This window comes from Leishmania infantum, chromosome 33 (assembly GCF_000002875.2).
Source record: "Leishmania infantum JPCM5 genome chromosome 33".
Lineage (NCBI taxonomy): Eukaryota > Euglenozoa > Kinetoplastea > Trypanosomatida > Trypanosomatidae > Leishmania > Leishmania infantum.
The window spans coordinates 1,024,800-1,051,607 of record NC_009417.2 but is presented as its reverse complement, the minus strand read 5'-3'; the positions used below and the strand labels follow the sequence as shown (position 1 = coordinate 1,051,607).

At 59.9% G+C, this 26,808-nt stretch overlaps 6 protein-coding genes across 6 annotated transcripts; all 6 read right to left on the bottom strand.

The window, feature by feature from the left end:
* Positions 1-136: 136 nt before the first annotated feature.
* LINJ_33_2710 (conserved hypothetical protein) lies at positions 137-436 on the bottom strand (the record flags this gene model as incomplete). The annotated part of the gene is made up of 1 exon (XM_001468279.1): positions 137-436. The coding sequence occupies one exon, from the start codon at positions 434-436 to the stop codon at positions 137-139; it is 300 nt and encodes a 99-aa protein (XP_001468316.1).
* Positions 437-1,486: 1,050 nt separating this feature from the next.
* On the bottom strand, positions 1,487-3,070 carry LINJ_33_2700 (metallo-peptidase, Clan MF, Family M17; the record flags this gene model as incomplete). The annotated part of the gene is made up of 1 exon (XM_001468278.1): positions 1,487-3,070. One exon carries the CDS (start codon positions 3,068-3,070, stop codon positions 1,487-1,489), a length of 1,584 nt encoding a protein of 527 aa, XP_001468315.1.
* A 1,157-nt stretch (positions 3,071-4,227) lies between these two features.
* Positions 4,228-10,452, bottom strand: LINJ_33_2690 (putative Unc104-like kinesin; the record flags this gene model as incomplete). The annotated part of the gene is made up of 1 exon (XM_001468277.1): positions 4,228-10,452. One exon carries the CDS (start codon positions 10,450-10,452, stop codon positions 4,228-4,230), a length of 6,225 nt encoding a protein of 2,074 aa, XP_001468314.1.
* Positions 10,453-17,043: 6,591 nt separating this feature from the next.
* LINJ_33_2680 (putative isocitrate dehydrogenase) lies at positions 17,044-18,321 on the bottom strand (the record flags this gene model as incomplete). Its single annotated transcript, XM_001468276.1, has 1 exon — positions 17,044-18,321. One exon carries the CDS (start codon positions 18,319-18,321, stop codon positions 17,044-17,046), a length of 1,278 nt encoding a protein of 425 aa, XP_001468313.1.
* A 1,628-nt stretch (positions 18,322-19,949) lies between these two features.
* LINJ_33_2670 (metallo-peptidase, Clan MA(E), Family M32) lies at positions 19,950-21,449 on the bottom strand (the record flags this gene model as incomplete). The annotated part of the gene is made up of 1 exon (XM_001468275.1): positions 19,950-21,449. One exon carries the CDS (start codon positions 21,447-21,449, stop codon positions 19,950-19,952), a length of 1,500 nt encoding a protein of 499 aa, XP_001468312.1.
* A 1,272-nt stretch (positions 21,450-22,721) lies between these two features.
* On the bottom strand, positions 22,722-26,609 carry LINJ_33_2660 (conserved hypothetical protein; the record flags this gene model as incomplete). The annotated part of the gene is made up of 1 exon (XM_001468274.1): positions 22,722-26,609. The coding sequence occupies one exon, from the start codon at positions 26,607-26,609 to the stop codon at positions 22,722-22,724; it is 3,888 nt and encodes a 1,295-aa protein (XP_001468311.1).
* Positions 26,610-26,808: the final 199 nt, after the last annotated feature.

Here is a 26,808-nt window from a genome sequence, read left to right as displayed (position 1 = left end):
GATGCGCACGGGGGGGGGGCAAAGGGAACGGTCAGGTGAAGAAAGCACAGCTGCTGGAACACGACAATGAGCACGGGCGCTGCGAGAGAGCCCACGGTATGATAGGCGAGTCGCTGACATCCCCTTATGTGCTCGCTTAGAAGTTGCGGTGGTGTGGATGATCGTCCGTGGCCCCGTCGACGGTGTACCCTGGCGTCTCCAGGTACTTGGGCACGTGCGAGAGTGGCGTGTCCATACCAAGCGCCGACTTGGGGTTCGCCTGATACCACTCCTCCTTGAACGGCTCCTGAATGGCAACGTAGCGGAAGCACTCACGACCGCCGTAGCTCCACATGAAGAGACGGTAGGTGCCTACGAGCCCCACGACGGTGGCGATGGGCCACACCATGCAGATCGCATAGATCTCACACCGCCGCATCCAGCCTGGCAGCCCCATTGCTTATCTGCGTGAACCCGTCGAAGAACTTGAGTGAGAAGGGGGAGGGCGTCAACGGACACTGCGTCGGGGGTGGGGGGGGGGAGAATGCCAAAGAGAATGATGGCGAGAGAGAAGCGGCAAAATGTGTCCTCTCGACAGTGCGGGGAGGCGGTCGTTGCCCTGGCGCGCTCGGTGCGAGGGAGGCACGCGAGCCGCAGGATGGAAATCAGAACCGAAAGAGCGCTACCTCGATTTGAGCGGGAGGTGCGTGCTCTGCTCGTCTGTTTGTGTGTGTTTAGTAGCCTTAATGACAGTTTAGAAAAGAAGACACCAGGATCGGCTGGGATAGATAGCTCTATAGCGACCATGGAAAGACTTGCTCTGCTGACACGACTGCGCGTATTTAAACGGTTTTCAAGCCATGTGCGTGTGCTTGTGGGTGGTGGTGAGGCCGTCGCTCTGTGCACGTCCGACGAGCGACACAGACACTCATAGACGCACCAACACGGAAGGGAAGGACGCTGTGCCGCAGCACCCTCTTCGCTGTACTCCGTCCCCACATGCGCCGATCGGCACAAAGGAAAGAAAAGCGAGCAGAGAAAAGAGCGAGGTAAGAGGGAGGAGTGATACGGCTCAGCTTGCGCGAATGGACAGCGCAGACCCCGCGGCGGTGTAACGTGTACGAGGGGCGCTGCAGCATCCCTCGTACGCATCGAGCGGAGTGGTAGGGAGCAAGGCAGAGCTGCAACTGCCACTGCAACGGCAGCAGAGATTCGTGAGAGGAGGGGAGGGGGGCCTGAGTGAGGAGTGCGTAAGAGATACCATCAGGGAGCGCGACCGATGCCCACCCCACTGAAATAAAAAAAGCAATAAAAAAAAACGAAAAGGGAGCGAGGACAGATGCAGCACAGAGGGTTGCGTGTGTGTGTTTTTTTTTTTCGGCCGATAGGCCACAGGAACAAGGGGGAGAAGGAGGGGGGTCCGTGGCTCCGCAGAGGCCGCTCCACCACGACCGCGAACGCCAGCCCCTCACTCCCTTAGTCGCTTGACGTGACGGCAAAATCCCATCTACAACAGCTCCGCTGCAAACGTCTGCGCAATCAAGGCGACACCAAACCCCGTGGCCTCATCGCGGGTCGCGGGCGCGGCCAGGTCAACATGCACCCATTCGCCCTCGTAGTCCTTGGACAGGTTGTTGCCAATAAACTGCCCCGCGCAGCTCACCTGTGCATTGGCGCGGCTCTTTACACTATTCCTGAAATCGGCCACAGCGCTGGCAAACTCGGCGTTGTGAAACTCAGGGCAGTACACGACTGGAAAACACAAGTCGCCGCACGCCTTGCCGGCGGCCACGAAGCGGTTCTCGCTGGCCTCTGAGTTCGTGTAGATGGCAGCGTGGTGCTGGCCAGTGGCAACGCCTTGCGCGCCTGTCAGCGTAGCCATGTCCACAATGATGCTCGGCGTGTAGCTCAGCTCTTTGCAGGCATGGTAGACACCGTCCGAGAGCACAAGGCGGCCTTCGGCGTCTGTGTTGTTGACCTCCACGGTGACGCCGGACTTCATGCGCAGGATGTCGTCATTGCGCTGCGACCGGGGGCCCACGGCGTTGTCAGCGAGACACAAGATGCTCGACACCTCAATAGGCGCCCGCAGCATCGCCAGGCACAACAAGCCGCAGAACACGGCCGCTGCACCGCCCATGTCGTGCTTCATCGTGCACATGCCGTCGCGGGGCTTGATCGCAAGGCCGCCGGTGTCGTACACGATGCCTTTGCCCACAAGCGCAATTCGATCCTTGGGTGGCATAGCAGCCTTCGGCTTGTACGACAGCGTCACAAGGTGCGGCGGGTACTCAGCGGCCTTCCCGGTACCGTAAAGACCGCCGTACCCACGCTCGCGGAGCTCCTCTCCAGCGATCACGTTGGCGGACACATCGATGCCGGCGGCCTTCAGCTTCGCTGCCCACCGCACAGCGATCTCCGTGAACGTCACCGTGTCCAGCAGGTTCGTCGGCGCGTCCACCAGCCGCTGGCACAGCTGCACGCACTGCGCAATCACAGCGAGCTGCGCCGTCTTGCCGGACGGCATCACCACGCGCACCGGGCGGCCAACGTTCAGGTAGTTCTGCTCCGCGTGCCCGCGCTTCGCAGTGAACGACCGCCGGCACGACCGCGCAATCGCGACGGCCACGCTCACCTCGTGGCCACTGCCCAGGTAGTAGATGTCCAGCCCAGCCTCGGCGTCCGCGGCGGGGCACTCCGCCATCGCCTGCTTCACGATTTCGCTCACCTGGTCCGGCCGCGACGCGCAGTTGTGGCGCGACGCGACGGACGGCACCTTCCCGATCAGCAGCCGTACTGTCGCCGTCACCTTCACGACGTGCGCACGCGACTCCGGCGCCGTCGCAGCAGCAGCGCACGCCGCCGCATCGTAGTGCGGGCACGCCGCCGCCGTCGCCATCTCCTTCAGCTGCGCATCCGTGCCCAGCACGAGCACCGTCTGCACCTGCCCCGTCTTTGAAGTCAGCGCACGACCTTTCTCCACCGCGTGGAACGTCACGTTGCTCGCATAGTCCACGCAGCTGTCTACGAAGGCGGACACGCTCGCCTCCTCGTACGCCGACTGGGAGCGTATGCGCTTGTAGGTGCCCATCTTTCAAGTCGCCTTCTACGTACAGCTGCGACAGCTTCTATGACGAGCAGAGGCTGCAGAAGAATCAGCCTGTGAAAAGACGCGAAAAGAGAAGGTTGTGCGAGGCGGGTATGGCACTTGCTAAACCCGCAGAAACGGAAGCAATACACCGAGCACGACAGAGACAAACAAAGGATTCGATATGCGGATCAATGCGCTGCGACACGGGAGATACGAGAGACACAACAAAACTGTTCGTTCATGCAACTTGACAGATCCTGTGACAGCACGGCGCGCATGGCAGCGTGCGCCATCGTGCGTGTATGCACGTCAGTGAAGTAGGGAGAAGTTGAAGCGCACAATAGCAGAGGAGTTGGTTGTCGACGGTGAAGGGTAGACAGAAGACGGCTGGGTAGGGTGGGCATGCGTTGAGCTCAAAGGCACGCAAGGCGCACTGTCGCCCGGGTAGATCCGCATGGCCAGCCCTGATAACACACACAGGCAACAGAGTGAGAGATGTACGCGCAAAGCAAGCCTCTTCATACGCTCAAGTCTTGGCCGCATCGGCGAGTTTCTCGTAGCTGCGTGGGGGAGGGGGGCGCCGGCAGCGATCACAAACAGAAAGACGCGTTGGAAATTGTTCGAGAGCGACAATCACGTATACTTCACTCATATCCGCAATAAACACGAACATCCACGTGCTTTCTGTGACAGGCATCCTCACGCGAAGACACGAACGCGTAGTTCAGGAAGTCGGGGGGGGGGAATGGCCAGTGGTGAAGAAGCACGACGCAATCCTCCACGTCACATCACAGCGTGCCATGTCACATAAATGCGTTTCCGCGCCGTCTGCGCACTGCAGCACTTGCAGTCCGCTTTTATTATCACTATTCTCATCGTCGTCCCTTTGCTTGGTGACAGAGGCCTCGTACAGTATACAGAACAACAACAACAGCGACAGACATGCTCAGATGCCTCTTGATGTGCAGTGAGAAGGGAAAAAAAAGAAAGCAGGCAAAGGCAGGAATTCACACATGGGTGGAGCATGGAATGTGGGAAGTAGCCACACGAGGAAGCACACACACATATACAGAGAAAAAATAATAATAAAAAGAGACCACGATGCCATACCGGTGCGCGTTAGCGGACATCGCCTACCCCCACACCTCTCTCTCTTCTCACACCGTGTCAATATGAGCCAGCACGTCCAGCAAGCGATCCAGCGCGAAACAGCTGTTAACAGCGACCGGTGCCGACTCATGGTAGCATGCACCAAGCTCCTGCAGTGCACCCACCAGCCGTGCCTCCAGCTCCGTGGATATGTGGAAGTGCTGCTCCGTCTTCCAGCGCCGAATGCACTCGGCAACGTCGAGCGGACACGTAGCACTGAAATTGCGCAGCAGTGGCACGTAGGCGCTCTCGTCCTCACCATCTTCCGAACGTGACGTATGAGAGCGGCGGGCGGTGCGGGCGGTCCACAGCGCCGAGCCGCTCTTGGCAAGCACGCGCTCAAGGCTGTTGAGGTTGTCGTTGATGCTGGCAAATCGCACGTGGCGCTCCAGGGCTGCCGTCTCTTGGTCGGACTGAACGGCAGGATGCTTCACCTCCAGCTCGAGCAGTATCGCAGGGTCAACACAGCACTGCATGGACTCGCTGCACTTGCCTCCGGGGAACTCCTCTACCACGTGCCGAACCGCTTCGAGAACGGCTTCGTAAAAATCCTGAACGCCAGGGCTAGCACCGCCACCGCTCATGCCCAACGACGAGCCTGCCTGGTGGCAGTGGAAAGACAGGAACACACTGTGGTGTACCAACCGCACAAGCACGCGGCAGTTGTCGCCTTCGCAGTCATCGTCGTGCGCCGACTCCTTGTACACCAGCCATGCTGCATCAAACCATAGTCCCTCTCGTCTTCGCGGTGAGACCTCGGCGGTGGTCTGCGCCAAGTACGTCGAGAATCGAGGCAGCACAAACGACCTACCAGCGCATTCCGAAAAGTAGGTGTCGAACGGGCCGTGCGCCACCGGTGTTCTCCCGCCAACAACACCTCGCCCACGCGTCGCATCCGTTGCCCGCCACCGAGTCGGTGAACTCCAGCTATGCGACTGCACAGGGCCGAGGTAGATCTTGTCCGATACCGTGGCCAGGCGGCACATGAGCTTTGGGAAGAAGTTGCGTGGCACCATGTCGAGCTTGAACATGTAGAACGGACCGGAGAGGAAGCACGGGAAAAGCCACGTGACGCCAGCAGATGCGGGGGTGCGACAACTCAGCGGGTACACAACAAAGCCCTCCTCCGCCGGGTTGATGTCATCTAGGCTGCGGTCGTCGTCATCGTGTACACGGCCCCCTTGCTGCTGTGATGCGGCAGACACGGGAAGACTGCGTGAGCACCCCACTAAATCCTGCGGCGGCGCCGTAGAAGTTCGAGCCGCCTCCTCGGCGGATGGACTGAGCAACAGCTTGTGCCCCAGAATGATAACGTCGCACAGTACAAGGAGTTCGAGTACACCAGCCAGCGGAACGCTATAGCGCACGTTGCCCGCAGCGGGGTCGCAGCCAGCGACGGCGAGGTTGTCTGTTCTCCTCAGGGCACTCATGCCTTCCTCGAGGCTGCCGCTGGCGGCTCCCTCACTGTCACATGGTTTGAAGTGGGGCTCCAGCATCGTAACGAGAACGGGCATCGGCAAGACACCATAGCGAAGAAGGCACGCCGTGTCCATAGTCACGACTTTCACCACATCGACGATTCGCGCCGCCTCGGGGGTGAGCAAGATACGCAGTGCCGGGTGTTTTCGATTCAGAAGCGCCGTGTCTCGCTTTCCGGCCGCGGCAACCATCCTAGCGGCATCCACGGTGCTGGGCCCACCAGACTCCGCTTGGCCCACCAGCGCGCAGCACGCCAGCGTTGTCAGCACACGGCAGAGCCACGCTACATCAAGAACCACATGTTGACGTAGCGGTGTGCTTCGAAAGCGGTGCGCCAGCACGCCCCAGTCTGCGAGCAGCTGCACGTGCTGGCGCAGCGTGTCTCGAGCGAGAGAGGCGCTCGCGGCTTCGGCTGTGTCGTACTGCGTGCTGACTGCCGTTGCCAGCGCCTTGAAGTCGCGCAGAGACAGGCACCACTTGCCACGCTCCCGCAACAGACCCACCTGTCGGCTGAGCTCCATGCACCGTGCAGGCACGAGTCCGCTGGCAAAATCCACATCACTCCGGCACCGGTCGCGCGCCAGGTCTCCGAGCCACTGCAGCCACTCGGGAAACCCCTCCACGGCCCGATACCCGGTCGAGTACACTTGGCGGTGCACGTTGTCAACTGCGAACCGGCCCACCACTGTAGGACGCAGCTGCGCATACGGCTGCAGCATCTGAATGAGGCTGACCACCTGCAGCTCCACCTCTTCCATCTGAGCTCGCAGCATCTCCTGTCGCACGGCTGGAAGGCGGCGAGAGAAGAGGCTGCCGCCACCGCCCTTGCCATCGGCAGCGCTGCTGTGGTGCGCGTGTGTGGCAACCAGCACCAGTGACACCGTGTGACTGTCCGTGCGGCACAAAATGTCTTCGACAATGCCGCGCAGGGCAACGAGCGACGGTCCGCCGTCTAGCGGGAAGCACAACAAGTATGTCAGCCGGCGGGATGGGAGTTGGTCTAGTAGTGGGCTAAAGCACGGCGTGCCGCCAAGCTCGTACACGTGAAGGCGCATCGGTGTCGCGCCGGCGGCCGTCAGCGTGGTGGTGTGAATGCCGATCGTGGGATGCGTCTCCGCGGAGGCTGGTGTGTTGCCGTCGGCATCGGCGCCCGCGTAGGCGCGCCCGGTGGCCATGAGCGTTGAGAAAGCAGACTGCAGCCATGGCGTGTCCTCGGTCTGCAAGTTCCGCACAAGACTGCTCTTGCCGCTGCCGGATGGCCCCACGAGGACGAGATTGTAGCGGCCCACAAAGCGTGGTGGAGGCTCACTGCGGTATGACTTCGACGGCGCCTTGGAGCGCATCCACTGCAACTCTGACAGGGGCAACGCAGAGTTGGGGTTCAGGTGCGCCGTCTGTGGGACGCGCTTGCTCGGCACTCGCGTCTTCACAACCGCAACAGCTGCCGGCGTCGGCCGGCGCTGAAGGGGGATCGGAAGGCTAGGTGCCTTAATGCCCTCGTTCACCGAGGGGCTCGCAGTTGAATGGTCTTCCGAGTCCGACAGTATTACAGAGGATGCCGAATTCTTAGCGTTGGCGCTCGCCGTGTCGAAGGGCACTCTGGTCGCCTGATAATCCCGTTGGGGCATCCGCTGTGGCGGAGGCGTTGAGAGCCGGTTCGCTGGGAGCGCCTTGCCCAAGGCCAGGGTGGGAATGAGGGGTCTAGATGGCTGCTGCGGCGTCGCTACGGTGGTGCTGATACCGGCCTCACGACTGTTTCGTCGTCCGCCAATGCCCTCGTCGTTGTAGTCGTCGGCGGCGGCGGAAGTCGAGTACTCGTCGTCGAAGACCGAATGTAAGGATTCCCTATCGAAAGACGACGCCGTCTCCACGCCACCACCCTCACAGCCGTCGCCGTCCCCAGAGGCACCGCGTGTCTCGCGCGCCTCCTCACGCACGCCCTCCTTGTCCGGGTGCTCCTCAGAGGAACCGATAAAACGCTTCAGCGACATCAACGCCTCCTCCTCCTTGTAGCCTGCGGAGGCAGGGGAAGCCGCCGCCGAACTCATGCCGCGATCGCTCTCAGCCCAATCGACACTCTGGCTGTCACCGCCGACGTATGCGGTCGTTTCCATGCGAACTGTTCTCCGCCCACGCGCAGTCAAGGGGGGCTCTGCAGGGTCCATGTACTTGAGCTGGATGTGGTCGGCACCGATGTCCAGCACGTCTCCGTTCTGCAGGAGGAGCGTGTCGCCGTCCTTGACGACAAATGGGCTACGATACATGGGACGGATTACGTACGTCTCGTACCCTGCGCACGCCCTGAGTGTCGTTGTCGAGCTAGCCGTCGCGGCAGTGCCCGTCGCCTTCAAGCGCTCAAGGATGCAGTGCGGTCCACCAACGCCCTCGCCAAACTCTCTTGGCAGCCGAACATGTCGCACGTCGGCGCCTTCATCGGGTGCTGCCCCATTCGCATCGGCGTCGGAGCCGGTACGATACGATGGAAGCACGAGAGATGAGTCGAACGATGTTGATGAGCTTCCGACTTCACTGCCCTCATTCCCCTTCGCGGTAGATGTCGCCGCTGCAGTGTTATTGGCGGCGCCACCGTTGGGCGGAAACACCCCTACAAGCGTCTCGCCGGGACCAAGATGCGCGACGACCCAGTCACCCGCCCCGTCCATGTTTAGCAGATACGGCTCATCGCGACACAGCCGCATCGTCGCCGTCACTGCGCCGGGGGCATAATTCTCGGCGTCCTTCGTTGCCACCGCCGCCGCCATCGCCGCCGCCGCAGCCCGCATCGCCGCTTGCTCCTCCTCATGCCGCTTCACAAGCTGGGCAATGTGCGCGTTGCGCTCTGCCTCGGACGCAGACATCTGCCGAATCATTTCCTCTGCACGACGCAGCTCCGACTGCAGCGTTGCCACAAATTCGGCGCGGGACGCGACAGGAGTGTCTGCCACTGGTGACACTGGCTCTGGTGCCACCGCGCCACTGCCCGCATGGTCGTTGAAGCCGGCGTGCGGCGCCTGCAGGTCCGCATCACCATCGGGCACGATTGACACCTCCCTACCGCTTGCCGATGAGTGCGTCATGCCCGTCTCACGGCTGCCGTTCTTGTCCTGGTCAATCCACTTGCCCTCGACAGCATTGCCGTCACCGTCTCCTACGAGTGAGGGCTGAAGCAACGAGTCGCCGTCCGTGAGCGCCACCGGTGTTGCTGCCGGCGTCGCCATCGGAGTGGAGGAGCGCCTCGCTTCGGCACTGAGCAGCGAGCGAATTTGCTCGCGAAGCCGCATCACCTCTTTCTCCAGCTCTCGTATGCGCTTGTCGCCGGCCGTTTCATTCACAAACGCCTTTATCATGATGGACTTGGCCCTATCTGCGTACCGGAGTGTGCTGAGCGACTCGTCGTAGCTGTCGGCGCTGGGGCTAACGGTGGCAATCATGAAGGTTTTGCTATTGCCACCTAGGGACTCCTTCAAGAGGAAGGTGAGTGTCGAGTCTCGGTAGGGTATGTGCCGCTTCGATGCAGCAGCGGACTTCATTGGCGACTGCCCAGTGGAACTGCTGGCGGTGGCGATGGACTGGGCGGCCAAGGAATTGATGACAATGCCGAGTGTTGTGAGAGACTTGTTGATCTGCGCGCCTTCCTTGAGGGTGTCGCCATCCGCCCCGGTTGCCTTGGCACGCTCGCTGCCGGCAAGATCCACCAAGTTGATCTTGGCACCCAGCTGTGTCGTCATTGTCGCCACGGCGGTGGATGGTGCCTCTGTGATCGTGCCGCCAGAGCCACCCTCGCCGGGCGGGACGGCGCGTGTCCGCTTCTGCAGCAGCTGCAGCGTAAAGATGGCGTGCGAGCGGCTTGACGTTTCGTTCATGCGGGTCGATGCCATGTGCCGGCGCTGATTCCCTCGCACCATGAGTCGTAGCACCTGCTCCTCACTCGTCACGGAAATTTCGGCGAGTCCTTCCACATAGACGCCGAGGGTCGGGTGCTCGCGCACGCGCAGGGCGGCATCCGCCGAGTCAGCCGCGTGAAGCAGGCCCTGGCGACGCAGAGACCCCGATACGGCCCGCAGCGAGGCAGACCCATACTCCTCGTTGCCGGCTGTCACAATCCTGGCATCGTGTACCTCGTTCAAGAGGGAGCGCACGCGTTCCCTGTAGATTTCGAGGTAGCTGACGTAGACGCTGAAGTCCACGTTCTCCTCGTTTGCCATGGCAGCTTGCTTTACCTTGTCCATCTCGATAAAAACTTCACGGCAGAGGCGCGGGATAATGCCCGGTGCGTCGTCGATGCAGCAGCCGCCATCGGCGCCCATCATGCAGTAGCTCTTCCCACTGCCTGTCTGGCCATAGGCGAAAATGCACGTGTGGTAGCCGCGGAAGCTGGACTGTAGCACCGGTCGCCCGATCTGCTCGTACACCTGCTCCTGTGTGGAATCCACTGGGTAGACATGGTCAAAGGTGAAGCGGTGGTGGCGGGTGCCGCGCAGATGCGGGTCGACGGCGAGCAGCGCATTCACATCCTGCTCCGATTCCCCTGGCGGGAGGATGTAGAGAGTGTTGTACGCTGCAAGCGGAGCAATGCAGCTCCCGGAGTTCAGCTTCGTCTCGCGTGCGTTGAGTGGCCGCACGCGGACACTTACAGTGATCCGTCCTTCCTCGTAGCCGGTGTTTGGCTCGGCGCTCTGATCTCTAGAGTTTGTTGGCGACGGGGCCCGGCTCAAATCTGCCTCCTGAGAAGCACCCTTCGAGCTCTCGCTCATCTCTTGAACTGCGGTCTCCCCTGCACTGTCCGTCTCCGCATGTGATCAGCCCAGAGCGGAGAGACACACCTAGCCAATAGCCCAGGAAGAAGATGTGCACCTGACTTCAGTGCAGGAACGCGTGAAGGAGCACGTGTGGCACGAGGTCACTCCGTGAGAGAGGGTGAGACGACGGTCAGGCGGGGTTTATGAAGGAAGGTGTAAGCTCTGTGTGTGTGTGTGTGTGTGTGTGTGTCCGTGGTGTCCGAACAGGGATGCGAGGAGGAGCTAGAGGTGCCAATCGCCGACAGAGAGAAAAAAAGGAAGAAGGAACAGCCGAGCATTCCTAGCACACAAAACCACGCACTCCCAGGCCACCCGTCGCCAACGCTCGACGGAGTTGACCGCGACCTCTGAAAAAGGGAGGAGGGGGTGAGAAGCCGTCAGCGGAAGAAAAAGGAACCAGCTCAATAAAGGCGTCACTGGGTGGGGCCAACACAAGATCCACAGCGCGCGATGGACGAGAAGCGGGCGTGGTTGACACTCCTCCCCTCAAGAGTCGAAGCCCCAGCACGGAAACAGCAACGGTAAGCCCCTCCCCTGAGCACCCTCACCAATGCTAGGCTTTCCTTTTCTCGCGAGAGTACGAGAGACGCAGAGACACCAATCCTAGCTTGAGACTCCCACGCCGTGCGAGCAATGAAGACAGCTCGTACCGTGCCCGAGGCGGGGGAGGGGGTAAGAGAAGGAAGCTCTACCACGCTAGCGCGAGCAGTTGACTCACCTGCGCCACACGGTGCAGGCTGAGAGGAGGCGGAGGAATAAGCCGATGAAGAAGAATGAGACGTAGAACAAATAACAGCAGAGAAAGCGCGCAATAAACGCTTCTCTGTTGCCCCAGGCTCTATGCAGAGGACAGCCAAGGAGCTACGGCTGCGTAGGAGATGCGATCGAATAGAAGAGAGAGGGGTGTGAGGTATACGTGGGCGTGTGGCTTGTTGGAGTGGAAAAGGTTGGGGTGGCCGATAAGAACGCAGGAGGTGCACGTGCGGATGATATTGCAAAAAAAAAAAGATGGAGACGAGTTAGGCACACGAAAGCTAAGCAGAGGCATAACTCCGCAGCAACGCTTGGCGCCCAGCCAAGGAAGAGTCGCCGTCGAATGCGTCGGAGCAGCAACCGCCCTCCTCTCAGTCGAGTATGCGCACGCCACACCAGCACGCGCGCGGGGCACGCAACCACCATTGGAATCTCCGACAGAACAGAAGCGAGAGAGTGAGGGGAGGGGGTGATGAAGCGTGAAAAGCTTCGATCCATATCCACAACCTTTGCGATGAGGACAGCTACTCCACTCAGGCACCTGCACAGACACATTCTTTGCCGACCATGCGTCACCCATCCTTCGCGAATGTTCCGTGTTCTCCTTCGGTTTGTCCGCCTTTTGTTTTCCCCCAGGCCTTTGCGTCTCGCGAGTGTCCCCAGCCAATACGACCATCGTGCCCTGCAGTCCACCTCCCCCCCCCGCCAAAAGAAAAGAAGGCGACAGAGGCGGTGAACAAGCGGATATGGTGGCGTCGGCGAAGTGCGGAGGGAGCCGACCGCTGAGCGAGCTTCGGTAAAAAAAAAGCGGTTTGACAACCACATAACCCGGGCATTTCGCTCTCGATATATTCACCATCATCCATGTCGACCTTCTCCAGATCCTCATCACCTAACGCCCTTTTTTCCTCCGCCCCACCCCCTCCCGCTCACCCCTCTGCCGTCAAGCAGCCCAGATGCGACATGGGAGCGCCGCTCTCACGTGCACCGTTGTGGGCCGGCGAAGATAAGACGGTGACGAGGCAGAGAAGAGCGCACTGTCACAGAAGACCGAGAGGAGCGGCTTGACTGGTGAGAAGATGTGCGTGCTTGCTTGGGACTTACTAGACATGCTTGTCGATTACCCACCTCTCCTCTGCCAGTTCCGGCATGTTGCGCGTACAAGCAGATATAGGTGGTGACAGAGAGAGAAGTGCGCCAGAAAAAGGGCGACACCACCGACATCAGACCCAAAGGCAGAAGAAGCGCCGCGGCTGCTTTGACTCACCGCCGTGCCTCGTCGTATTCCGACTCCCGTGGTACCCAAAGTGGGGAGAGGTGGGGAGAAAGGCGCCGGCACGGCGATACATCGACATCCAACAAGGAGCAAGACGTGTGTTTGTGGCACCGCTCTCTGGAGAAGCACACCCTCTCGCCCTGCGCCCCAGCCCACGAGGGCTGCCCACCGTGCATCGCCAGAGGGCCTTCTGCCCCGATGCCCTCCAAAGATAGCAGAGGAGAGAGGAGCAGAACGTCATACAGCACGCGAAGAGACCAGCCATCAACTCTTGCACCCAAACCTCGCTGCACAGGAAGCGGCGGTCGTATGAGTCCTTCCAAGTACGGCGGATTCAGCGCCTCACTGGTGGGCCTCACAGGATGAGCTCCCCCGTTCTGTCGCGGCTCCCATTCTCCCAGAATTTTCCCGCTCTGCTAGTTCAGAATAGACTGCAGCTGGCCAGCGTGAATCGCCTCGTTTACCTCGCCTTCGCTGATTTCGCGATTGCCGCTCGCTATCAGCGGCGCCGCGTACATGGGCTCTAGCGTGTATGTGAGGAAGCGCCCCAGCCTGCACGCGCTGTTACACATGGCGCACATTCCCAGCAAGGACAAAGCATATGCCATCGCGCTCTTAGCGATGACAGCACTGGCGCCACATACGCCGCTAAGGCGCTGGATCGACCGTGAACAACCCAGCGCACACGTGGCTACCTTTCGTGAGTGGCCCGTGGAGCAGACCACGGCGATGAGCTGCCCACGCTTGCGCCAGTAGGGTCAACGCTCACGTTTTTAGAGTGAGTACCCTCACTCGCGCGTCATATGCATTGTCTTCACGCACGCGGCGGTGCTTTCGTTTGTGGTGGTGCGCGTTTCCTCTCGCGCCCTGCCGCCGAAAGGATGCGGGGAGGGGTCTAGGCAGACCCTTCCCCGCATTTGCAGCGCGAGCTCGGCGAACAGCTCCCGCTGCAAAGCCAGCGCCGGCCTACACCGCAGCACCGTATCCGCTAGCAGTTCCTGTGTGGCTGCAAGGAAACTCTTGAGAAACGGCGGCAAGCATAGCTTGCTTCCCTTGAGCGCGGCATCGACGCGCTCCATCGACATGCCGCTCTCGCACAGGTCGACGGTGGAGCAGTGACTGGTGGCGTCCAAAGATGGAGCTTCCGTAGCGCGCCTCCTCACGCGCACCCTTGAAGCACTGATTCAGGCCCGGCTCATGGAGCGCAAAGTTGTTCTGTGTGTGTGCACTTGTCCATTAGGCCTTCTCCTCCGTCGTGTGCTTGGCCTTGCGGGCCACAAACACAACCGGCAGTGCTGGCTCGGACTGGTGGGCGCCGTAGCATCCCGCAAACGTTCTCCTGGGCAATGTCCCTTAGTTTGTCCGCATCCGACGCGACGGCCGCCGGCAGTTTCCCGATGCAGACGTTTGTCTGCAGCTCGTGCTTGTGTCATGTGAGCAGACCCGTCTCTTCGCCGTGGGCCTGCTACCCTTTCGATGGGTTCATGCTGTGCGTGTCCCACAACGCTACGTGCACCACGTAGTGGTGGCGCTAGTGCTATTCAAGCCGCTTCTCTAGCTCACTGTGCGCCTCAGACATGTTTTCGCCGTCTCGCCAGACGTAGAAATCGGGAAAAAGTACGGTGCTGGAGAGCGTGCAGAGTAGAAGCGCCTATGCGTCGACGTACACGAACAAGCCCGAGACACCGAGAGGGCCGGGAGGGCGAGGATGCACGCGCATGTGCCCATTTCTCAGGTAGGGCAAAAGCGAAACCAAACAAAAAGGTGCCGTGTCGACTGCGACGACAACGACACGTGGGGAAATGGTAGACGGTGGGGTGCCTTGCCAGAGAAGGTAGAGGGAAGCGAAGGGAGGCGGAACATGTTATCGAGCAGGCTGGCCTCGCCAAAAGGGGAACGCAAAAAGGGGAGCATCACGAGGCATGTGAAAAACGCTGCGCTGCGTGGGAGGTGCACCGCAGCAAAGATGCAACAGTGATTGAGAGGAGGGGTCATGAGTGTGCGGTCGTACAGTGGCGCGTCCAAGCATGAGCCGGCAAGAGAACACATCATGCTGTGTTTCGCGGCGGCTCGCCCATTTATCTGCCCAGTGAAGCTGCTATAGAGAGAGGACACGGCAGTGGCGGCGGGGGGGGGGGGTGAAGACACAGTCAAGCGTTGTTTTGCGTCTTGACGCATTGTGCCGCACACCCTTGATGTGTACACCACCACCACCACCACCCAGGTCGCACCATAAAAAATTCTGGTACTTATTGCCAAGCACAAAGCAGGTGCGTGCTCGCTCTGCGCTCCTCAACGCGCGTGTGCCGGGAAGCAGGAACCAACACTCCGATGTGCATCGCTGTTCGCTTGACAAATTGCAGCCTCTGTGTAGACTGCCCTTGTGAACCTCGCCCTTCTCACTCTCTCCACTGGGCTTCTTTTGTGATTCGTCGTCTTGCATTACGCAGGATTACAAGTGGAACTCGTGCGCACGCGCACGTGCGTGCAGGGACTTCGACGCACACGCCGGCTCTTCGTTCCATTTTCTCTATTGCCCTCTCATTGTTCTCCCCCCACTCCCTCCTCTCCCCTTTCTCCTCCCACCGACACACACACGCGCACGCACCCTCTCCAAGCATCCCTCGACAAGTCCTGCGACAACCATCCGCAAAGTCAGCGTCGAACTCAAACGCGTCACCGCAGCAAACCATAGGGAGCGGCGATCAAAGAAAGCGGAGCAAGCGACGACGTCAGGTGTAAGGACGTTCCCCTTGCCCACCAGAGAGAGGGATACGGCTTAGGACGGGGACAGGGACGGGAAGAGGGGGGAAGCTCAACAGCGAATAAGAGGTGAACGCTTTTCCCGTCCAAAGTACTGCACAAAGGCAGCGTTACAGAAGCGAGCAGATAAGTAGATCGGCGCTGATGTGTTTGGTCGTGCGAGGCTTGACGAGAGAGGGCGACGGGCAGAGACACAGACAGAGGAAAAGACATACGGCAAACCCGTCACGTAGCCCGTGTGCGAGTCGACCGATCAAGGAAAAGGAAAAATAAAACCATCAGCGAAAAGCAAAAAGAGCATATGAGGGAACCTGTAGTGGGCAAACCGTCTCTCTGTGTGTGTGCGTGTGTGTCTGTGTGCGTCTCCCTCTCTCTTTCTCTCTCCCCTCCCTCACACACACAAACACAGCGAGAGAGAGAGAGACGGACACGCAGACAGAGAGACACGGTGAAGAAGGGGAAGGAACACATGAGAAGCGTCGGAAAAAAAAAAAACATATTTTCTTTTGTAACGTAGAAAAGTAACAGAAACAAGAAAAACGTTTTCGCTGTTTCTTCGTAAACTTGTCGATTCTCCGCAACAGTGCTTGAACTCAACGACGACTCGGCACCCGGCCCCAGGCCTGTCACAGAGGCACCATACGCGTGGCGCGAAGCAGCCTTAGAGACGTGCCCTACGGCAAATGCGCCACCTCCGTCATCCAAGCACGAGCTTTACTTCAAACTCTGCCCACACCCGCGAACCCCTCGCAGGTCACCCACAGTCCCACCCGTCATGACGGTCACCATCGGGTGCACCCCCCCCCTCGGGGTGGCGCGGGCGGTCCGCGCTTCTGTAGGCGGCGTGCGGCCCGGGTGTGATGAGCTCGAGTCGCGCTGTCACTTTCTGCCCATACGTATGTGTGGTGCAGACTTGTTCACAGCCACAGGTCGCTCCAACACAGCGCCACCCAGGCCCTTACCGTCGACTTATCAGTGACAATGAATCGATGTGACTTCGCCACGTTGCAGGCACTTGATTCTGTCACGGCCAGAACCACTTCAGGTCGTGACAGGGATGGAGGATAGAGGAAGGAGTGCTGCTTGGCATTCTCCCTCGAGTGTGGCGGGGGGTTACTAGCCACTGGATACCACGCACAGAGAGGGGTGTCACCCCACCACCACTGTCATAGACGCACGTAATAGAGGTAAAATAAACGCACGCACACACAGAAGCACACGAATTAGAGGTGGAGTGCGCCAGTCACCTACTGGCACTTGAGTGTAAAAACACACACATGCATGCGGAATCTTCTCGTCGCGCTGTTTTTTTTTGTCTTTTATGGTGTTTCACCCAACAAGAGAGAGCAGGGAGGAACTCCATGAAACAACGTCAACCATGCTAATGTGCAGCCGCCCCTTCTCGCATCCTTCATCGCACACTCGGTATCTTTCTACCCAGAGTCACGGATGAGCGTACAGGCAATGGGCTTCCAACGCGCAGCTCAGCGCGAGCAGATCCAGTGCGTACACAAATATCTAAAAGGGGCAGAGAGCGATGGGAAGGGGTAGAGGGGGGTTGTGGTGGTTACTTTAACTCCGCTCTATGAGCAAAAGACAAAAAAAACGAGACAGGGAAGGGTAGATAGAAATAGGGGGAAAACAGAGCGAAGCACAATGCGGCGCAGCAGAGTCGGGAGTGCCGAATCCGCATGTGCCCGTGTTCACTTTTTCATTGCCACTCCACTGGTGGGTATCGAAGCGCCGCCTCTGCCCTACACCTCGTCGCCGTTGATCTTCTTGATGATCGCCTCCCCAAATTCTGCTGTCGAGAGTGCCCTGGCGCCGGCCATCTGCCGCGCAAGATCGACGGTTGCCATGTTTGCCTGAAAGACCATCTCAAGCGCATTGATGATGCGCGCCGACACCTCGGACCAGCCCATGTAGTCGAACATCATAGCCCCAGACAGGATGAGCGAGGACGGGTTCGCTTTACCTTGTCCAGCAATATCCGGCGCCGTCCCATGCGTTGCCTCGAAAATAGCGTGGCCGGTCACATAGTTGATGTTCGCGCCTGGCGCGATGCCGATGCCACCGACAAGCGCGGCCAGCTGATCAGACACGTAATCGCCGTTCAGGTTCATGGTTGCAATCACGCTATAGTCTAATGGGCGGAGAATTGTGTTTTGCAGAAAGGCGTCGCAGATGCAATCCTTGATAACTACTTTGCCGCTGTCCATCGCCTCGCGCAGCGCCGTCTCAGCCGCCTCCTTGCCGCTTTTCTCCTTGATGGCGTCGTACTGCGTCATTGTAAAGATGGCCCCGGGGAACTCACGCTCGGCCAAGGCGTAGCCCCACTTCTTGAAGCCACCCTCTGTGAACTTCATGATGTTGCCTTTGTGCACCAACGTGACAGACGGAAGATGGTGATCGATAGCGTACTGCACCGCTGCACGCACCAGCCGCTCGCTTCCCTCTAGCGAAACCGGCTTCACACCGTACGCGCTCGTCTCAGGGAAGCGCACCGTCGTCACGCCCATCTCCTTCTTCAGAAAGTCTGCAAATTTGGCAGCCTCGGGAGTGCCCTGGTCCCACTCGATGCCAGAGTATATGTCCTCCGTGTTCTCGCGGAACACAACCATGTCCACCCACTCCGGGTGACGGATCGGCGATCCGACGCCGGTGAACCATCGCACGGGGCGCTGGCACACGAACAAGTCCAGCCGATGACGCAGCACCACGTTGAGCGAGCGTATCCCCTCACCAACAGGGGTCGTCAGCGGGCCCTTCATGCCAATGCGGTGCTTGTCGAATGCTTCGATGGTCTCCTCCGGCAGCCAGGTGCCCTTCTGCTCAAACGCTTTCTCCCCTGCGAGCACCTCTAACCACGAAATCTTCCGGGTGGTGCCGTACTCCTTCGCCACCGCCGCATCAAAGACGCGGTGTGCCACCTCCGTGATCTCCTTGCCAATGCCGTCCCCCTCAATGTAGGGGATAATGGGGCAACTTGGCACCACCAGCGCCCCCTTCGCGAAAGCGATGGATTCCGCCATTCTGAGACGCCTGCCCCTTTAGATGCGGCACTACCACACGTCGACACGGCAGAGAAAAGAGAACGACTGTGCACTCTCACCAGCCGTGGCACTTACGCGGACAGTGCGCCACCACCGCCTCCACCAACCAAACGCGAGGCACTCCAACGGAAGGAGGAAGACGGGGAAGGGCGGATCCGCGATAAAGATAGAGAGGAAGGAGAGGGAAGTCGGGCAAGGCGAGGAGGAGCCAACCAAAGAGCGCACGGCAAATGTGTGCGAGACACAGAGAGAGAGAGAGACAACACGAGAGCGGTGCTGAGTATAACAAAAGAAGCAAACCCTAGGACGAAGGCCGACGGGGAGGTGGGTACTACGCCGCTGCTTCTAAGTCCTCTGTCTGACGTGTAGAGACAGCAATTGTGCGCGAGTGTGCCAGAGAGACATAGAGGAGGATGTGTTCAGCCGGACGAGTGATGAGACGAGAACGCTATCCGTCTTTGTGTTGCTCAACTGATCCGTTTGGCCACAGAGCGTGACGTCACTGCCACTCGACCCACCACGACTACCACCCGGAGCCTGCCGTAGGCACGCGCGCTACCGCAAATGCGCCGACTCGGCCATCTGATTACGGCCCGCGCCACACACTCTGCGCACCCACACGCCTCGCGGGTCGCCTCACAGCCGCGCCGACTATGCCGGCCGCCATCCGGTGCATCCCCCTCGGGGTGGCACCCAGGTTTTCCTCCACTCTGTAGGCAGTGCAAGCGGCGGGTTTGATGAAGTCGAGTTTAGGCTGACAGCTTGCCCAACGCACGGATGGCACAGACGCGTTCGCTGCCGCGGGTCGCTCCAACGCAGCGCCAATCTAGGACCTGACCGCCGGCACACCCGTAACGATACACCGCTCTGATCTTCCCACGTCGTCGGTGCTTAAGCGCGTCGCCACCGGAAGTGGGTGGGTGGGGGTGGGGGGCTACATGGCCCATCCTCATAAGAGGGTGGGAGTGCGCTGGACCGTGCGATACCGCGCACGGGAGGGGGAGGGGGGTGTCCCTCCCGCCTCCCGGTTATGAGGGTTCTTGGAAAGATGGTGGCGCAGACAAAACCTGGTGCCGGGAGGTTTACCAAGAAAGCAAAACCGAAAAAAGGACACACCAAAAAAAAATTCCGACAGATGTCGTGAGAAGCGAACAAGGCGTGCGACGTGTCTGTGCGCTCACGACCGCCTCCGAAAGACCTCCAAAACGTTAGACACAGTGGTGGATGTGGGCGTCCTTCCACGTCGGCTGCCGTCTTCGCGATGCGCGAAAGCGCACAGAATCGAGAACTAAATGTGGCGGCTTCGCTATCTTTCCCGAGATCGAACGCGACACTGCTTCTCGCGCAATGTTTGGCAATCCCTACCCCCCCCCAACCACTGTGCGTCCGCCATCGGACTTCTGTGAGCGTTATGATGACCATATAGAAGAAGGATTGCTGCGCGCTACGCATCCGTCACGCTGTTCGACGCAAGGCCCATGCGCGTCACGAACAGACGGTGAAAATAACGGCGTGCGTGTTACAAGATGGGCTCGAAACGAATGCACAACAAAGAATAATAAAGACGCGTCATGTGCTAGCGAGCGCGTGTGTCAACCGCTCGCGACTCAGGCGTTTAGGTAGCGCGCCTCCAGGTGGCGGCGCAGGTACTCGGGGTTCAGCGTCTCGCCCGTCGCACGCGTCATGAGGTCGTCCGTCTCGTACAGGCACCCATGATCCCAGATCTTCTCCTGCTGCTTTTCCAGGAGGGGGCCGAGCTCACCGGTGCGCAGGCACTCATCCACCTTGTCGTCTCCCAGCTCCTTTCGGATGCTCGCCATGATCTGCGCCGCATACATGGCGCCGAGCGAGTACGTCGGAAAGTAGCCGAGCGCACCCATGGACCAATGCACGTCCTGCAGGCACCCAACGTCGTCACGGCCCTCCGTTGAGAGACCCAAGTACTCCTGCATCTTTGCGTTCCACGCGCGCGGCACGTCTTCCACCTCCATTTTGCCCTCCATCAAGTCGCGCTCGATCTCGTAGCGCAGGATCACGTGCAGAGGGTAGCACACCTCATCGGCATCGACGCGAATGTAGCCCGGCTTCACCTGCTGCAGCGACTTGCGCATGTTGTCCTGCGAGAACGCTGGCTGCGCCTCGAAGAACTCAGGAAGGCGAGTTGTGAGGTAGTCGATGAAGGGCGTCGCGTGGCCGATCTGAAACTCCGCAAAGAGGCTCTGGCTCTCATGCAGGCCAAGAGAGCGGGCGTTGCACACCGGCTGCGTGATGTGCTCGCGTGGGCCACAGTTCTGCTCGTACTTGCCATGCCCACTCTCGTGGATGACGCCATACAAGCTCTGAACAAACGTGTCTTCGATGTAGTTTGTTGTGAGTCGGCAGTCCTCCTTCGTCATTCCCGTGAAAGGGTGGGGGCTGACGTCGAGGCGACCGGCATCGGTGTCGAAGTGCCAGATCTTCATGAATTCCTTGCACAGTGCTTCCTGCTTGTCCTGCGGGAACTTATGCGAGAACGCAATCACCGACTCGCCGGACTGCTTCTGCACAATGTCCTTTAGCAGCTGCGGCAGCCACGACTTTACATTTGCGTACACCTCATCCAGCTTTTGTGTCGTGATTCCTGGCTCGTACTCGTTCATGAGCGCCTCATACGGGGAGAGGGAGGTGCCGGCGGCGAGGTATGAGCCCTCCTCACGGGCGAGCGCCACCAGGTCCCTGAGCACCGGTAGGAACTTGGCGAAGTCATTTGCTTTGCGGCTGTCGCGCCACACGCTGTGCGCGTGTGTCGTGAGGCGCATCTTGCGGCCCACAAACTCAGCCGGCAAGGCGGTGGCGCTCTTCCACGCACGCCTCATCTCCCGCAAGTTAGCGCGCTGCACCGCATTCAGCTCCTCGCTGCCCTTGGTGGCACTCTCAATCAGGCTTTTCACCTCCGGTGCCGTGATGAAGCCAAAGCGGAGCTCCGAGAGCATCGCCATCGCCTCACCGCGTGATTCCTCGCCCTTGGGGGGCATGTTTGTGTTCATGTCCCAGTTGCCCAGACCGAGGAAGTGGTCCAGGCGGTAGACCTTCGTAAAGATCGTTTCCAGCTTCTTGTACGCCTCCATGTTTGCAAGGCACGGATTGAACGTGCTCAGAAGCAAATGCGGTACAAGAAGGCGCGGCGTCGTCTTGAACGTTGTTGTTGTTCTTCTACCAAGAAGGGGGAGGAGGTACGTATTCCGTGAATTCGGGAACGGCGTTGACGTGCTGAAAAGGATGCAGCTCAAAGGTCGGGTGAACTGGCAAGCCAAGTGATGGAGGAGTAAACATATCACGTGCAGAGAAATAATACGTGAGCACAAAAAAAAAACAGAGGGCGTCCGCCGCGTCGTTGGTTTTATGTGTGCGCGTGCCAGTGGTGGTGGTGCAATATAGGATCGCAAGTGTAGTTCACGTTGGTGGGCAGAGGGGATGATGATATGGTGGAACATGTTTGTTTAGGAGGAGGGGGAGGGGGCAGCAGAACGCAAAAAGATAGAAGAAAGAGGAAGGGTGGCGAGATGGCAAGTCACATCCACAATCCGTCTTGATGACGTCAATAAACCCTACCCGTGCTACGCTCTCCCACTGCCAAAACCGCGTAGGGCGCTCCCCGGTGATGTCCAGGTGCGGAACTCATGAAGGTCAGAGAACAAGGGCATACACAAGCGCGCGTGCAAAGGAAAGATGAACAGAGCTCCCCTTTCCTCTTGTGACGGCGCTGCTTTCGCGGCTTTCATAGGGCCCGTGCCACACTTCTCCCCCGCGATAAGCTCGCGCCCTTTCCTGTTTCCCGAAATTGCGAGGCGCCAGCGCACGGCTGTGGCAAGTGGAAGAGTGCGAATAGGCGGATATGGAAAGGCGCTTGCCGTCAGGCAGCTGGCACCTCATCACTACCCACCACCTCCACCCAGACTTCCACCGACACCAACGACTGCGCACGCCATAAGAAAGCACGGCGGGAGAAGAGCAGAGACAGTTGGCTCTCAGGCGCTCTCCACGGTTCCCAGGGCTGCTTCTTTCTTGGATTATCACTCCACGCCAGAGGTGGATCCTTTAAGAGACGGAAGTCAGAGACCAAAAGACACCCACACGCACACGGGCATTCACAGACAATCATACTTAAATCCGCTCGTTCTCAGACACGCATCGAGACACAGCGGTGCGCACATGATGGTGTGCGCACAGCCGCAAAGGTGACACTACACAAGCCGGCCATCACGGAGGAGCGCAGCCAAGGCGCGAAACGGGGAAGACACCCACCGGGGGGGGGAGGCAGAAGCGCGATAGTAAGTCAAAGGGGCGGCGGCGCCATCACAACGTGCACACGGACACTACAACGGCGGCAGGCCACTGCCTCACTTGTCTCTCGCCCCCTTCGCGGCCTTTGCCTTGTTGCCCTTCAGGTGCTTGTTGGTCACGGCTTCGAAGCGGTGGACGGCGTCGCGGGCATTGCGGCGGTTCATGTAACGACGGTTCAGCGGCACGTACGCGAACGGGTCAAGGTTGCCGCGCTTCACATCGCCGTCGCCTGCTCCGCGGAACTCGTCACCCTTTCGAATGTCCTCCTCCACACGCTGGCGTTTCATCTCGCGCTTCACTGCCTTCTGGTCACGCAGACGGGACACCTGCAGCGCACTCAGGCCGACGGAACCACGACCCCCTTTGTACACTTCGGTGGCCCTCTGGGCTGCATCCTCCGTGGCACGGCTGCCATAGCGAAGCGTGAGCTCCTCATTCTCAAAGTCCTCGTCCTCTGCACGCGAGCGCTTACCTGGGCGCCCGCTCGCCTCATCGCTCAAGGCAGAGGCCACCATTAGTCCGCTCCTGCGCCGCAGCAGCCGCTCCGCCATCGCCTGGCGGGCCTTGTGCGCCTCCTCCGCTCGTTTCTCCTCCTTGCTGATGATGCGCAGTTTTCCGTCGCTCTGGAAGTCAAGCACCATGTTGTCGTACTCGTCGTCCTCGCCGTCCATGTCACGACCGGCAGCAATGGTGGCACCGCCGAAGCCCTGAAAAACGGGAGCGGCGTGCTTGGCAACAAAGCTGCTCAGGGCACCAGCCTCGAGCAAGTCCTCCTCGGCTGCCTCCTCCCGGCCGGCGTTCATGGCAGCACCGAGGAACAGCTTGTCGAATTCGTTCTGCTGCTTCTCTCTGCGCCTCTTCAGCTCTTTCTCGGACTTTCGCTCCTCGCGCCTCATCATCTTCTGTGTGTAGCGAAGGAAGTTCTTGCTGCCAAGCGGAAAGATAGGGTCGATCTGCTCAATGGGGAAGCGCTTCAAGCACTTCTCCAGCAGTACGCGGAGCTGCATGCGCGTGTTGCTCGACACACTCGGCTGCGACGTCACAAGGGCGATGGCGTAGAGCAGCTTCGGCAGCGCTGTGGCGACAGCCGCCTTCACGGCGGGGCTTCGCTTCGCCAGCTTGAGCGCCATGCGGGCGAAAATGGCTGCCGCCATGCGCACTTCGACGTCTTTCGATTCCATAAGCTGGAACCCGATAGCCATGGCGGCCTGCAGGTCCGACTCTGGCAACTCATTATGCGTCAGATACACCACCTTCGCCATGCACACCACTGCGCTTGACACCATCATCGCGGTCTTGCCCGAGAGCCCGGCTATTACCATAAGCAGCAGCGCATTCACTGGGGCGCCGGCGGCGGTCATGTAGCGCTGCATCTTATCCAGCACATCCATCGTCATCGCCCGCGTCTCGCTCGAGCGCTCACGCGAGAAAAGGACAACCTCACCGACGAGGGAGCGGATGGTGGGCAGCAGCTCAGCAGGGCAATACATCTTGCAGGCGTCGAGGGCCCAGGAAAGGCAGCGAATGCGCATCTTCAGACCAGAGACGGTGACGTGCTGGCGACTGACGGAGAGCAGCCCCAGGACGCGCTGCAGCACTGGAAAGATGTCCTTGATGCGGTGTTCAAACATGGCGTAGAGGAGCTTGTACGCCTTCTTTTGCAAAAGCCGTGATTCTGGTGCGGGATCCATCAGGACAGGCTCGATAATGTCCTGGAAGAGGGTCATGACGTTCTCCGGCGACAGCTGCGGCACCACGGCGCACGCGATATCAAGAATAACACGGCGCTTGGAGGCGAGCGGGGCGTTGCCTGCCTTGCTGCCGCTGGCGTTTCGCGCTGTTTGCGCCGCGATGTTCGAGCTGACGTTGAGAATGCCCTCCAGAATGGTTGCCATGACGCGCTTGTTGCACACTGTCGAGAAGCTCTGGATCGCCAGCAGGACAGCTGTGGAATCGTGTGCTTCGAAGGTGTTGCACAGCTTTGGCATAATGTTCGCGCTGAACTTGGCGAAAATCGTGTCGCACACAAGCTCGGCGTACGCCTGGGTGATGTTGTGGTACCGGTGCGGGTTCCACCCTGGGTCGGTGACGGAGAGCACGTAGAGGTCCTCGTCGAGCGCGTTTTTGCGAAGGCGACGCTGCTGGCGCTGCGCCGCGGTGCTCCTAGGGACTTCGCCACGCAGGTCGTCGGGCAGGACTTCCGTGACGTCGAGGCCGTCGTCGTCATCGTCGTCATCCTGCTCGGCGCGCCTGAGAGCGTAGTAGCCACTGCAAAGCACATGAATCGCAGACGCGCTCGTGTTCACAAAGACCGGACTCGAGAGGAGGCCGACAAGCTGCTTGGCCAGGTCGCGAAACGACTCAAGCGTGACCTCCACCGGGTAGTGACAGAAGCCCGCGGCGACGCGCCAGTATTGCACCTGCAGCGCCGACCACCGCGTGAACTCCTCAACGCGCTGCTCCTTCTCAGAGTCCACGGCCATCCTGCTGCAAAACTGAATCAACGGGAAGAAGTGCTGAATGAGAAACGGCAGCGAGTCATGTGAGGAGGTGCGGCGCCACACGTTCAGCAAGTAGCTTGTCGACCAGAGGGTCGCCGCCTGCTCTGCCGCATCCTCATCTAGCAAAGTCTCCGCCTTGTATGCGGCGCGGGGATCAAAGTCGAGGAGCTCGGTGAACTCGCGCATGTGCATGCAGCACCCCACCGCCACGAGCGCGCGTTCCACCTTGGCATTCAGGGAGGAGTCATCCATGACGCGAAGCTTATTCAGCACCTGAACAAGGAACGGCACAGACGGAAATCGATCTGTGAAGGCAATGTACGTCTGCGTGCGATCGAGGCCGTGCGGTGTTGCGCTGGTGGTCTTACCAATGCTCGCCGCGTGCTCGGCATGCGCCTTGGCGACCTCCTGTGGTGGCGGCTGCACGCGCTTCAAGTAGCTCATCCGCTTGAAGACAGTCGCCAGCAGCTCCATGGACATTCCCCAGCACTGCTGATGCAGCGGCTTTAGCAGCGACAGCAGCTCCTCCGACAAGAGCCCGTCGAGGCACCGCTGGCCCTCTTGCGACTCGACAATGTACGGCGAAAGCGCATGGTCAAAGAGCAGCGTCAGCTCGGCCATGACAGCAGCCACGACGGCGGCGGGGGTCTCGGAGAGGTTGCGCAGGCACACACGCACAAAAACAGGCAGACCAGCGCAAAAGAAGCGCTGTCGAGGGTTGAGGCTGTAGAGGGCCGATGCCGGATCCTTGCGGGGGGCGGGGCTTCCGGCATCGCGCGTACAGAGGGCGTTCGTCTCGAGCACCTTGCGGAAGCTGGACAGGTACAGCTTCATGGCCTCCGTCTGCAGCTTGCTCGGTTCCAGCTTCTCCAGAAGCTGCAACTGCTCCACCGTGGGCGGTTCAATGGAGAGGAGAACAGTGACAGCGAGCTTCAACGACTTGGCGACAACGAGGGTGTTGTTTGTGCCATACTCGGCCATCAGCTGGTCGCACAGGCCGAAGCACGCCTGCAACTGATGCAGCAAGACACCTTGCGTCAGCTGCGGGACGCAGGCGGTCATGATCGACAGCATGTACGGCACGTGGCGCTGGTCTGGCGCCTTGGACAAGGCCGTGAAGGCGCTGATGAACAGGGCAAGCGGACTGACCTTCTGCCCGAGCATCTCGATGGCGCTCGTGAGGCCATCTTGAACGGCGTGCAGGGTAGTTTTGTCAAAGACGTGGTGGATCTTCTTGTTCTTTGCCTTCTGGATTTGCGCCATCCGCTCCCGCTTGGCGGCCTTCGCCTCCTCCTCTGCGGTGCGCTGCTTCTGTTTCCATATCTTCTGCTGCGCCTCGAATACCTGCTTGCGACTGAGGTTGGCCCCCTTCTTTGTGCGGCGGAGACCAAAGCTGGCCCGATCAGACAAGGCCCCTGTTGAGGGCTTCAGTCGGCCCACCATTCTCACAAAAGCGGTGCGTGGGGGGAGGGAAGAAGCGGCTGTGCACAAACAGCAGGAAGAGGGACAGGAACAATAACGGCAGGAAGATGCGCGATGCGTGTCTGCGTGGCTCAAAGAGCCTCCGACCAGAGGGGAGAAGGGGAGGAGGCGAGGGCACAGCAACACCGCGAAAAAAAAAAATTAGACGTACACGCGAGCC